Here is a 14,157-nt window from a genome sequence, read left to right as displayed (position 1 = left end):
GTATAAGTCAAAGTAGGCCTACTCTAAATTGGAAAGACTCCAGTCTAGTAAAAAAAAGAAAGTTAAGTATAGTAGGCCTACAGGAATAAATGTCCTTGGTTAGGTTACTTTACACCGCTGACAAGGGGTAAAACTAAACATCTGTATGCAGCAGTTTCGTGATCTAAGACTGACTGACTGGAATACAACGACACTCAGCCATGTCTCTCAAATGCTTGTGCTAAATGTTCAAAGAAAAACAAGTCAACATTCCTTTCTTCAAATGAACATTCTGTCGGAACCATAAGCCAAAAGGCCATATGTTGTACATTAAAGGCAATATGCCATACATTGTGTTTTCTTGCATAATAAGACAATGAGCCAATCAAAATTGAGAGGCTACATTTTCTTTGTTCAACGGGGACAAACCCAGTCAGTCTCAGAAGCTTTGTTCGTGAAGAGAAGTTCTAGGAACTATGTTCATTTCAACATTGTCACAAAAACAAGCATCAAGGTGAGATTGAATCATTTACATTGATGTTATACCGTCTTAATTGCTCAATAGTTTGGAAAAACGGCATGTTGCAATGTTTTGCAATGGATAAACATAATAATCTTCATCAATATTAATGCATCTTCATATTTCCCAGGAACTGTAGTGACCACATAATGGCATCTGTCATGATTTTGTTCATCCTTCTCCCAGGATCCAAAGCATATGTTGAAGGTGAGAGTCTTGATGAGCACATCAGTTGCATGAGGATTGCATAATTATATAATGTATTACATTTTTGGATATATTGGCAAAAAATAGGTTACCACTTAGTATACCCCCAAAATGAAAAATGTTCTATTGATTGCTCACGCCACGGAGACTTGAGTTCAATAATATATATATGTTTTGTATTTGTCGCATTCCTAAGACAAAAATGTGATTATAGTACATTTACCCCTACTGATTCGGAATCAATGGGGCTAAATTTATTGTTAGCAATTTTTTGTCTTAGGAATGCGACAAAAAGCTAAAAATATTATTCAACTCAAGTCTCCATGGCGTGAGCAATCAATAGGAAAAGAAATAATTTTGGGGGTGGACTACTCCTTTAAACCCCATTTCTAAAATAGCTTTGTAGATGGCCAGGCATCGATTGCGATGAAATCAGAATAATCTGCAAAAACTATTCAGAGTCGGTGACAAATTGTGCATAAAATAAGTGAATTTGAGGTTAACACAGTGACAATGACCATCCCCTGATGCCCCAAATGACACTCGAGTCCTGTCTGCAATACAGTGGCAATGCTGTCACCTTTCGTGTTTTTTGTTTTTTTGCACTGACCAATGGACACTTTTGTTTGACTCTGCACTATTGGGTTGTGTTGGCAGTATTGAGTATTATTGCTTGTGTTAGACCTGGTGGTGAGATACTTGTTGTGTACTGTGTAGCACTGACTAGCATTGACTGACACTCTTTGTTTGGCACTGCATTGACTGCATTCAAGTTGTGCTATTGCTATTTGTGTTGTGATGTGACACTTATGAGCCAGGGGCGTCAATTGGGTAAGGCAGGGGTATGCAGCTGCCATACCCTGGGTCCAGGGGGGGGAAATAAAAGTTACTTTTAAATATAAATCCACGAATGTCTCTTTGTCTATCTGTGCTGGTTATTATGTTGTTAAATTACAGTAAAATAACTACAAATGCTAAATTTTACAAAATGGTCACTTTAACAGTATTATAATTATATTCTCCACACTTGTATTCTCCCCATCTTGACAAGATAGTATATTCCCAGGTTCCGCAGGTCAGCTGCACAGGTGCAATGCATTATTGTTAATTGTGGCACGTTTACTAACATGCCAAGTTTAGCTGCACTTGAACAACTGTTCCAGGCTGCCATATCCAGCCGTAGAAACGGGGGGAAAAAATGTACTTCTTAAAATAAATGTATCATGCCTGTTGCTAAGGTATGGCAACATGACTGTTGTCTTGCACGCACGCGAAGGCGCACGTGCAAGACACCAGTCATGTTGCCATACCTTAGCTTTTGCTGAACTGACGCCACTGTTATGAGCGTTGACTGCTTTTGACACTTTATGTATATATTCTTCTTTTTTGTGCCTTGCTCTTTTTGACTGTACACAACAGTATTTTTTTCTTTTTCATACTTCTCTGTAACTTTGTAACCTTAAAGTAAACTGCTGTGCTGCCTCTGGGCGACTGATTTCCCCCCTTGGGATAATAAAGGTGTCTATCTAATCTATACTGGGAAAAATCACAAGTGAACTTTTTTTGTAGACAAGGCTTTGAAAATACACCCCGTAATCAAAAATGTCTCCTGCTTTTTCAGATCTATCGGGGAAGGTCTTCTCGTTCCCCGAGGACGGCGACGCAGCCTACGTAAAACTCTCGTCCAAGAGCCAAATCCCATCTCGGCCATGACCCTGTGCCTGAGGTACTTCTAGGGATGGGCACGATAATCGTTATTATCGTTTATCGTGAAGAAATTAAATAAAAGAAAACACTCACAATAATCGTATCAGCAGATATTACATTTATCGTGAAATTGTCCTCCGACATACACTGGGATCAATTCAACTTTTATTTGCCGAGCAGCATATGCTAACCTGACTTTCGTCAGATGGTGGCAGTAGTGCGTAGGCTACCGCTCTACTTTACCATCTGAGCTCTCTCGGTGGGAGTTGATAACGCTCGTAAAGCCCCGGGCCGGACCAATCAGCGGCAGCTACGGGCGGGCTCTGAGCGGCTCTGAGCCAATAGAGTCTGATTGCAGACCACGTGGAAACCCAGGAGGCGGATTCTGGGTGTAACGTCATGCAGACAGGCCAATATGAGTGGTTGGAGTTGGCACTCCCACACTGTGATAGAGACGGCCACATCCAATCACCTGCTAAAGAAATTCAAAAAATGGCCCGCCCCTTACATCGAGTCTGCCCGAGAGAGCCCAGATGTAAGGCAGAGCGTTACGCACTGCTGCAATATCTGGCGCAGTCAGGTTAGCATATGCAGACCTGGAAATAACGTACTTGATAGTCTTTTTTCACTCTCTACCAAACCTATTTGTTCCACCCCAGAATGCAGGGATTCAAGTGGTTAAAAATAAGTGTCATTTTAAGAGTATTAGGCATATTTTGATTACCGCGATAATATCGCAATTATTTTGGTCACAATAATCGTGACATGACATCTTCGTATCGTCCCATCCCTACAGGTACTTCTCGGCGTTGCACCGAGGCCAGTCCCTGTTCTCCCTGGCCACGCCCTCGCACGACAACGACCTGCTGCTGTTCAAACCGTCGTTCCCGGGCAAATACAGGGTGCACGTCGAGGGAGCCGAGCACGACTTCTCTGGCCTGTCGGACAGCCGGAACGAGTGGAACTCGGTGTGCTGGACGTGGCAGTCGAGCACTGGCCTGACTCAGCTGTGGGTCAACGGCAAGCGCAGTCTGCGGGCTTACCTCAGGGCGAACGTCTCCGTGACCGGCCTGCCGAGTATAATACTGGGGCAGGAGCAGGACACGTACGGCGGCGGCTTCCACACCAAGCAGTCCTTCGTCGGGGACATCACCGACGTCCACTTCTGGGACGCGGTCGTCTCTCCCTGTGAAATCCGAGCGTACATGGAGGGGAGGACCTTTGCTCCTGGCAACGTCCTCAACTGGAAAGCACTCGATTACGCCTCAGAGGGGAAGGTGTTTGTAGAAATGAGTGACTTTAATAATATTCTATGTACGTAATGACAAGAACATTGTTTTCCACACTGTTGGCCAGCCCAGAAGCAACGTGTCATAAATTGTTACTAGAAAATGATGTTAGTTTAAGCAGGACACGTGAGTCTCGCACACTCAGCTGTAATCAGCTGTCAGTCAGCTCCTTTATACTCCTCACTCACGTCTAATCCAATCAGAGCTCTCGCTCAGTAAGGGAGGCTCCTTTAAATACGGCTTGCATCCACTATAGCTCTGTTTGTCTTTTATCCGAAGCTTCAGATCTGCTGCTGCTTAGCTGCCTCCTCCACACCAGCCTCCAGCTTTTGATCAGAGTCTGGCTCAAATACTTGCAATTTAATGTCTGCTGATTCAAGCTAATGTCAATGTACTGCTATTGTATTACTATAGTATCCCTATGGTTTTTTTTGCTTAAAGTCCCCTGATTTTGCATAGCAAGCTGCTCGAATAAAATTCAGGGATCATCTCTGAACGCGGAGCCCTTTAACGCCAAGATTAACTGTATTCCGTTTATGCAATAAATGGTTAAATCTACTTTGATGTGAGTGTTCCTGACTAAAGTAATGCATTAGCGTTTTACTTTAAATCATGTACACGGCCGCTGCAAAGCGATTAAAAGCCAGAATTCAATTCTGCATGTGTTTTTGTGTGTGTAGACAAAGATTACTTTATGTGGTAACAAAGAAACCACATTGTTATTTTCTGCAAACGTGATGAAGTAAATGGTTATTTCTCCTAATTCCACTATACAATTGTTTTGTGTTTATGCTGTCACTTATGCATTTCGAGAATTTAAAAAAGTAAACATGGAGTATAGCTGACACCTTTCAAGATTCAAGATTTGTATTTGGTACACATCTCATATATCTGTACAGGTACAAGAGATACAATTGTTTGAGAGTAATAACAGTAGAAATAATTAAATATAACACAATACAGTAACAATAAAATGACATGCCTTTGTTAGGTGATATGCACAGGGAGTGGGTTGGGCAGGACCATAGGGTAGGGCTTGAGCTCTGCCACTGCACTGCCTTTGACACCAGTTCTCCACATGTCAAATAAAAAAATAAAATAACATCTCATCTTTACCTGCAAAAGACGACAGACATGCACACCTAAACGCTGAAATTGGGCAGGCGTTGTGTGAAAAACATTTCTAATTTGGTGTTAAATGTAATTTCAAAATGATGATATTCGACCCCCATTTATAAAATAGGCCTAAATATAAAAATCACACCCGTGTGAAGTGGAGCTGTGTGTGTGTGTGTGTGTGTGTGTGTGTGTGTGTGTGGATCATGTGTACCGATTTTTGTGACATTTGAAGAAAATATGTAGGAAAAGGAGCAAAAAGTGTGTTTTGGAGAAAATTCAAGATGGCGGAAAATCTATCATGGCGCAAATGGGCGTGGCCTATATGGGGAGATGCGTCATGACCCAAGGAATCCAGGGAAAAAATATTTTTAATTTTCCGACCTACGGTTCAAGAGTTACAGGCCAAAACGTAAAGTGGGGTGTTATGGCGCCACCATGCGGCCAAATGACACAATTATTTTTTATTTAATCCTTGAAATCATTATGAACCTCCTCTCCAAGTCTTGAAACTCTAGCCCCTATGGTTTGCGAGAGACAAATAATTGAATGTGAGTTTTTGCGATTCCCATTATAAGTCAATGGGGAAAATTAATTCACTAATAAATTAATATCAATTAAACTATTGAACCTTTCTCTTAGCAAGTTACTAGCCCACGATTCCCGAGTAAGCCGGTCGATTTGACATATGGCGCGAGTGTGTGGTGGCAAAACTGTGGGACTAGTAGCGTGCCGAAGTTTAGGAAGTTCAGGCTACATACAGACACACACACAGACAGACAGACACACAGACAGACCCACACGGCCACGTATAGGGAGCCTGTGCTTCACACAGCTCCAAAAAGACAGAGGAGCACCTGACCTGAGGGCTACACAGCTACTTTAAATTAATATATTTCTTTTTTTTTTTTTTATATTTTTTATCCCACGTTTTTTGCAACCCACCCGGTGACTACCTAACCTGTAGTCCTGGTTTCCGCTCTCCCCCTGCCGGGCCAGGGGACATTGGGGAGCACCCGGCTGGCTAGGGGGAGGTAGTATAGAAACCAGGACTACTGCATGTTTTTGTGTGAGGGCCTATGCCCAAGGATACACGGGGAGAACATGCAAACTCACCACAGAAAGGCCATATCGCCAACCCCACCTAGGGTGTGGGTGCTGATGACGCGGGTGGAGGAACACGCCCCCAGCGCCCACAGCTTCCCCCGGCGGGAATCAAACCCAGGACCTTCTAGCTGTGATGCGAAGTGCAAAAATTAATACATTTACCCAAAACAACAAATCAATTTATTTGATTTGAAAAGGATTTCAATACTTACAGTAATGCAAGTATAGTCCATTAATTGGCTCAGAAACCACTGATCCAAATATATTCTCACTCACTGCATTGTCTATTTCTCGCCTCAAATGTTTTCAAAAAACAATATTGACTTGAGTGTTTGTTTACATGGCTCCATATGACATGTTGAATAAGGAAAAAATAAAGCAATGTAATTGATCCAGGAGCTCTGAATTTACTTCCATAGGCCTACACTTAGTAAGGATTTCCATGTCAGTGTGGCAGTAGAAATACTTGAGAAAAAGATCATAATAAATAATACCCAAGGACGAGTTGTGGTTCTCAAAGTCATGGACTTTAGGGAGTTCTAATCTAAATTGACCCATACAAGTTGAAGTCTGTAACTTTGACAATGTACAAATGAACCCGGAGAGTGGGAGACCTTGAAATGTGAAAGTTTGAGAAACACTGGGGTAAGAGCTTCTACAGTCTACTCCAGGGGTCTTCAACAGGGGGTCCGCGACCCCCAGGGGGTCCGCGGAGGTACTGCAGGGGGTCCGCGAAATTATTGCTTAAAAAAAAAAAAAAAAGATTTCAAAAAATGTTTTTTTTTTTTTCATTTTCTTTTTTCATTTTTCACATTTATGTTAAAAAATAAATCATGATTCTATCCATTTTGAATAGCTTGAATACATGATTACTATGCAATTGACAGATTGTTATTATTGACATTGGTTCTCAGTTAATAAGGTACGGCCCACCATGCTCGCTGTAACTTGTACATGTTTAAAATAAAAAATATGTCGTAGCCCCGACCCCCCCACCCTACGAGGTGGTAGGGGGTCCCTGCTCCATCTCCCCATCAGTTTGGGGGTCCCCGGCCTGAAAACGTTGAAGACCCCTGGTCTACTCTATGGGTAAGAGACATCACAGGCAGCTGTTTCACACTCCGGGGCAGCAGGTGGCGGTAGTGAGCGTTTAAATGTAGGCGGCCGTTAACTCTGTGGTTACAACAAAGACGAGAAAAGGAAACCTAAAAACCTCGTCTAAACAAGGAACCAGTGCCAACTAACTTTTAACTAGTTGTGGGTTAGCTTAACAACATGTCAAGTAACGAGCCATCGCTTCTTCTGAGGCTGAATCTGATCGTCTCGGATATCACCGACCGAGTGAATGCGGGCGCGGTGGAGATACTGGAGATAGTGTCCAAGTATGAGGAGGAACTTTGTCTGGCGAAGGAGGAGATCGTCCGACAACGCAATATGTTGGATGCTCTGCAGGATATGACCGATAGAATGAACGCAGTCATTCACACGTCTTCTGTTCCACAACAACACACACCTACACCAGGTTGGTATCTTATTATTACACAACTAGCCCTGAAACGTGACGGTCGCTGATAACATGACGTACGAGCGTCATGAATGAGGATTCACCTTGGTTGGCGGAGGCGAATTCGATAGCCTATAAAAACTACACAAACATTCAGATTTCACAAACAAAGTGCTTAATAAAGTCTCAAATATGTCTAAATACTGGCCGGCATTGCATAATTACCCGGAACCTCCGTGTTCTTTAATAAGAAACCTTTTTATCCGATATTTTTCTGTTTCCCATGAGTTTCCTGGTGTTCCCCATGCGCACCTGCCGCACCATCGTGGGCGTGGTGACCTTTCAAAAATGGGTCCGGAAATACATGGGAAAACAGAAACCTTGAATTACTCATTTCATTGCATTTTTTTTATTCTTGAAAATATGAGGTTTTTTAATGTTTCTTTTTCTTCTTTTTTTTTTTATAATAAAAAATGTTATTTATGAAACAAAATTAAGGCACTCACAAAAATGGGTCCCAACCAAGTGTTTGGGAAACAGTGTTCCATCTACAACACACTGTGACTGCACTGAGATGCAGATTTATAGAAGAGATATTAAAATATGATGTGCAGTGTGCACAGATTAGTACATCATTCACTGAAAGCCTGGTGGGTAGGCGAGGTTAATCATTCACCCACCACTGTAAACAAGCTGAGTAGCCGCGCTGCCATCTGCTGACAATTTCAAGTTACACGTCTGTTATAGAGTCTGCTTTTGTTGTGTGCAGTCTGTGCACCTCACCTGTTTTGTAATACTAAACTGAATGAGGAATAAGAAAAATCACACCCGTGTGAACTGAGCGGTGGAGGCTGTGCACCGCTGGGCGAGTGGAGCTCGCCTGGTTAATACACCAGACTCTGAGTGCAGTCTGGTTTTAACCAGGCAAGAGTACATGCATTGCAAGGTTGCTCAACATTGGCTCTTGAAGGTGTGTGTGTGTGTGTGTGTGTGTGTGTGTGTGTGTGTGTGTGTGTGTGTGTGTGTGTGTGTGTGTGTGTGTGTGTGTGTGTGTGGCGTGAATCAAAACAGCACCCCGGTTTCGACAATGGAACAAGGGGAGAGCGCTTGTTTTTAGAGATGGACCGATTGCAAAATTCTTGGCCGATACCGATCCACCGGTTTTATGAAGGTCTGACCTGCCAAAACCGATTTTTCCGATACCGATTTCTTTAGCTAAGAACTAGGAAATAGGGTTGCTCCAATACCCTTTTGTTTCAGGCCAAGTAGGTCTACAAGACATACTTCAATTTGAGTACCAATAAGCTAGAAGAACACTAATGCCAAATCAATCACAATAGTACAATATCCAAAATCACAGACAATATCCAGTCTAATATAACCGTCTGGACTAGGCAGGAGGAAAGCAGGTGACGCATGCTTCCCCCCCCCCCCTTCTTTTTGGAGACGACATTGACACAGGATTATGGAATATATCCTTACATTGCAAAGGTAATCGGCACCATCTGTATTCTGTAGGCTGCCTCTAAGTAGACTGGCTGCTACTTGCTAATGTTTACGTCACAGGACCGAGCATCATGCTGTGCAGTGCAAGAGATTCAATTGGCCGATTTTGGCATATTTATGTCAGTGACCTGCCGATCACCGATTTGGCCGGTTTGATATGATACCTGCCGATTTCTGATATTGGCCGATACCGATGTCCATCCCTACTTGTTTTCGGTGGAGATGACGGAGGCACGTCGGCGTTATATTATAAACACAATCTGATCTAGCAATCATGACATAGGCTATTATTATAATCACTAATTCACTATGAAATGTCTTTAATTATAATTAAAGTAAAAATAGTCAAATAACAAACAAGGACAAATTGTTCTGCCCACCACACAACCTTATCAAACCAAAATGCCTAGATCCCAATTATTAAGTATAATACTTGACCTTATAAATATAGAATCTTTATGGTTATATATGTTATGAAACATGATATCGCATAGTCGAGCGTTGCGACGGTCGCATGAGCCGACTCAGCGCCGTTACTGACTTATGTGCCGTTATGGACAGAATAGTAAATCTTCAGACCCCTGTCACCTCCGCGCGGTCCAGGGGAACACAACGAAGCGCTCCCTACCTCCGGTTCAGCCAATCACAAGCTTCCACTGCCGATACAGGGGTGCTGTTTTGAGGGTGACCTGCAGACGACCCCCCCCAACCCCTGTGTGTGTGTGTGTGTGTGTGTGTGTGTGTGTGTGTGTGTGTGTGAGTGTGTCTGAGTGTGCCTGGCCTGCTCAACAGCCCCCCTCCTTTGCTGGAATGCTGAATTTGCTCCCCCCACCCTGTGTGTGTGTGTGTGTGTGTGTGTGTGTGTGTGTGTGTGTGTGTGTGTGTGTGTGTGTGTGTGTGTGTGTGTCTGAGTGTGCCTGGCCTGCTCAACAGCCCCCCTCATTTGCTGGAATGATGAATTTGCGCCGCAAAACTAATGAAAGAACACATAAACCATTAGGGAGTGTCTGCTAAGCAGTAAGCACATAGCTATCTGTTAGGGCCACAGGCCACTGGTTCTGTACCAGTCCCTTCCTAGCACGGACTGTCAGTGTTGGGAGAAAATACTGTGTGTGCACCCATATGCACAGGGTGTTAAATGGAACACTGTCTGGGACCCAAACTAGTGAAAATAGTGTGGCATCGCGACACGTTGTGATCTTGTAGATATGCCATTTTCACTGAGCTACTCTTCAAAATGTTTGAAATTATTTTTCTCAGAAAATTGTAGATTTTACTCTTCCACCCCCCTCCCCCTCACCCACACCCATTAATCTTTTGAAATAATAAAAGAAAAAAGTTGATAAAAGGAATCCTCACGATCCATAAAAATGTGTCTGCGACCCACGAAAGGGTCCCGACCCAGTGTTTGGGAAACGGTGTAGCCCCTGAATACGGGGCTCTGGTTAGACAACCTGTGGATGTTATTAACACATTTCTTGCCAGGTAGTTTGTTCAGAAATGCAGAAAATGTGGTCTGTTTTAGTCTTAGGAAAGTTGGCATCTTGGGGAGACACAGAATTCACTGTAACCTCTGGAAAAGTATGGATGCCCGCCCCACACAATTAGTAGGTTGCTAATAGTCTATATTATAATATCGTCACTGTCGGGCAGAAACCTCATATCTCCCAAGTTTCAAATTTGTGCATTTTCCCGTAAAGTAAAGCCCTGCTTTATCATACAAGACTGTCACACAAAACTAGTGAAAATAGCAGATCAACAACATAACAAGCCATGCTTGTAGATTGGCTATTTTCACTATTCTTAAAATGATAAAGACAAAACAAACGGTTTTGGACATACAAGCTTTCCACATGACAACAACGATATATTACATTATTTGCACTTTTCCCTATAGAACAATTGTCTGTGATGAAGTAAAGTTAATGGTTTAACCTTTTCTCTCTCTCTCTCTTTTTCTTCTACTGTAGATGTACACCGTTCTGAGCTCCAACACTCGCCCGACCTCCCTGCATGTGAACAGAATATTCCTCACGAACAGCTTCTCGGAGACCAAGAAGTGAGCAACAACCCCCATGTCAGCGTATATTCCGTCTCTCTCACAAACCTCCAGTTCGAAGAGCTCACCAAGTCCCTTCAGACAGGCAATGGAGACCACCCCGACCACTGCCACGAGGGAGAAGAGATTGGGAGGCCATTGGAGGCCCACGATGTCTCCCAGATAGATTTAGGGCTGATAAAAGAAGAGGAGGAACCCATGTCCATCCACACGGGAGCAGAGCGTTGTCAATCTACCCCGGATGCCACCGAAGACCACGTGACGACTTCAAGCTCGAGTCCAGGTTTCGACACCGAAAGGAAAATCCTCACTGTTAGTCTCCACCGCATTCCGTGCATGGAGTGGCCAAGCAGCCCGGACCAGAAGATGAAGGATGAACTCCTAGAGCCGTTGATTCCAACCGATGGAGGTCAGCCGCTCTCTCCGCCCCAGCTCATAGCTCTGACTCCTCCGAGTCAAAAGTGCAGAGGTGATCAGGGAAGAAAACGATCTTCGCTAGAGCCAAGAAGAAGATCAAAGCGAAAACCAGCAGATCGCACAGCAGCAGATTGCACTGCAGCAGATTGCAGTGCAGCCAATGCTGCCGTGCAAACTGCCTCAAATGCTGATTTTCAAAAGCATGTGAAGACCGAAAGTCCATACAATTGTCAGGTCTGTGGAAAAGGGTTCAAAGAAAAGAAACGTTTAACGATCCACAGGTACCGTCATAAAGAAAGCATGTGTCCAATCTGCCTAAAAAATGTAGGTGTGACAAGCTTGAAAAGGCACATGTTAATTCACACAGGGGAAAGACAATACAGTTGCAATGTCTGCGGAAGAGCTTTCATGCGGCGTGACCATTTCAGAGAGCACATGGCTCGACACGCACGCGACACACGCGACAAACCGTTTGTCTGTTCTACTTGTGGGAGACGGTTTGGTCAGAAGCATGTCTTGGAAAGACACAAGAAAATCCATGCAGGAGAGAAGTCCCATCACCGTCCCATCAGTCGTAAAGGCGTTGACCACAGTTCCAATTTGGACGTACCAATGCTCACGTCTAGCCATGTGAGCGTGGCTAAACGTGCGAAAGTGAAGAAATCAAGTAAACCAACGTTCTGTCCAATCTGCCAAAAGTATATCCAGAGTAACTTTGGCAGACATCTGTTAGTTCACAGTGGAGAGAAACCCCACAGTTGTGAGTTCTGTGGGAAGCGTTTTGGGCGAAAAGACCACCTGAATAAACACATTTGTTTCACAGACTCCATGTCATGATTCTCATGAACATGTTGCCCATATCCACCTCTTTCCGCGGGAATTTACTGGAGAATGTTTTGCACCACACTTCCGGTTAACAGCAGACATACAAGCTCACGTCGCGTCGCAGATGCAGCCGTTGTGAGCTTGTAGATCACACTCGGCTGCGGCGCCGGAAGCTCCGTCCAATTTATGCGCAATGCACGATGAGATGTTGGAAACTTGTGGATAAATGCCTGTGAAAGAAGATGGACGATTTCACGTGGGATCAACGGCCCACAAGTCTCACCACTATTGTCAAACAATCTGCATTGAAATTGTCCCTTGTACCTACAAGAACCTATGTCCTATAAAATGAAAGTAATTGATTTGTACCATTTTTAACAAAGTTTTATCTGATGTGACTGCAACCTTCATTTAGGCGCATACATGGGCAACAGGTTAATTTTGGGATACTGATATAATATTGAGTTCAGCTGCTCCAATTCCAAACATGCAAACAGGACCTGCTTTAATTACTTCAGTCCACATCAGTCATTTTTAATGACTAATATTACATTTGTATACTAGTATTACATTTGTACACAAGTTCATAAAGTTAAGAAATTGTAAGTATAACAAGATGCATTTGAGTATAACTAAAGAATAGCAAAGAAATGCCAGTCAACACGCGGAAAACGTGTTGTTTTGCTTGTCCCTTGTACCTACAAGAACTTATGTCCTATAAAATGAAAGTAATTGATTTGTACCATTTTTAACAAAGTTTTATCTGATGAGACCGCAACCTTCATTTAGGCGCATACATGGGCAACTTGCGGCCCACAGGTTAATTTTGGGATACTGATATAATATTGAGTTCACCTGCTCCAATTCCAAACATGCAAACAGGACCTGCTTTAATTACTTCAGTCCATATCAGTCATTTTTAATGACTAGTATTACATTTGTATACTAGTATTACATTTGTACACAAGTTCATAAAGTTAAGAAATTGTAAGTATAACAAAATGCACTTGAGTATAACTAAAGAATAGCAAAGAAATGCTAGTCAACAAGTGGAAAACGTGTCGCATTGATGTAGACTGGCTATTTTTTTGCTACTTATGCGTGACAGTAGACCCAGACTGATAAGGTGGATTCACCCAGGCATTCCTCCAGAATCCACGTTATCAGTCTGGCAAATGCCAGGCTAGACAGTAGAATGATGGAGACTTACTTACTTTACGAAAGTTACGTTCAAATATGGAGATAAGAGGTTTCTAGATAAGAGGTTTCTGTCGACAGCAACAGCATGCAATGTGGCCCCCTGGGGTGAGTGTGGAGACACTCGATGCTGTCAAAGGCGATGCAGCCAGCTACATTAGCATCATAAAGATATCACAAGTGATGGAACTTGCATTATTCCAGGGGTCTTCAACAGGGGGTCCGGGACCCCAAGGGGGTCCTCAGAGTTACTACAGGGGGTCCTCCAAATCTTTGAGTGATAGAACGTTTTTTTCTCCTTTTTTATATTAACCACTTGAACCCTAGTGAGCTTGTAGATCGGCTATTTTCGGCAAAGAGCTTTGGTGTAGAGGGAAAAAAGAGCAGACCAAGTACAGAATGAAAGGTCAAGTTTATTAAGTATTGACGGTTCAAGTGGTTAAATATCTGAAAACACAAATTGACATGAATCCAAAATACACTGATGATTGTGCTGTCAAACAAAGAAACTCTATGGAATCTATGAAAAGGTTGTGGGGTTCCCTGCTTCATCACTCTCTCAACTAAGGGGTCCTTGGCCTGAAAATGTTGAAGACCCCGTGCGTGCGTGCATGGATTTATTTTGAGGCTTTTATGCCTGAGTGGCACGCAGCAAAGGTCGACGGGAACGGGATTCGAACCTGCGACACGCTGTCAGGCTGGCATTGCAGCCTAGGTTAGCCGG

At 43.2% G+C, this 14,157-nt stretch overlaps 1 protein-coding gene across 1 annotated transcript; it reads left to right on the top strand.

The window, feature by feature from the left end:
* Positions 1 to 2,415: 2,415 nt before the first annotated feature.
* Positions 2,416 to 3,735, top strand: LOC308303183 (C-reactive protein-like; the record flags this gene model as incomplete). The annotated part of the gene is made up of 2 exons (XM_080747507.1): positions 2,416 to 2,432; positions 3,210 to 3,735. The coding sequence occupies 2 exons, from the start codon at positions 2,416 to 2,418 to the stop codon at positions 3,733 to 3,735; spliced, it is 543 nt and encodes a 180-aa protein (XP_080603633.1).
* Positions 3,736 to 14,157: the final 10,422 nt, after the last annotated feature.

The sequence above is a fragment of the Nannobrachium achirus genome (genome assembly GCF_963921795.1).
Source record: "Nannobrachium achirus genome assembly, chromosome: 18".
NCBI lineage: Eukaryota > Metazoa > Chordata > Actinopteri > Myctophiformes > Myctophidae > Nannobrachium > Nannobrachium achirus.
Note: the sequence above shows the minus strand (reverse complement) of the source record. Positions and strands in the feature narration are given on the sequence as shown.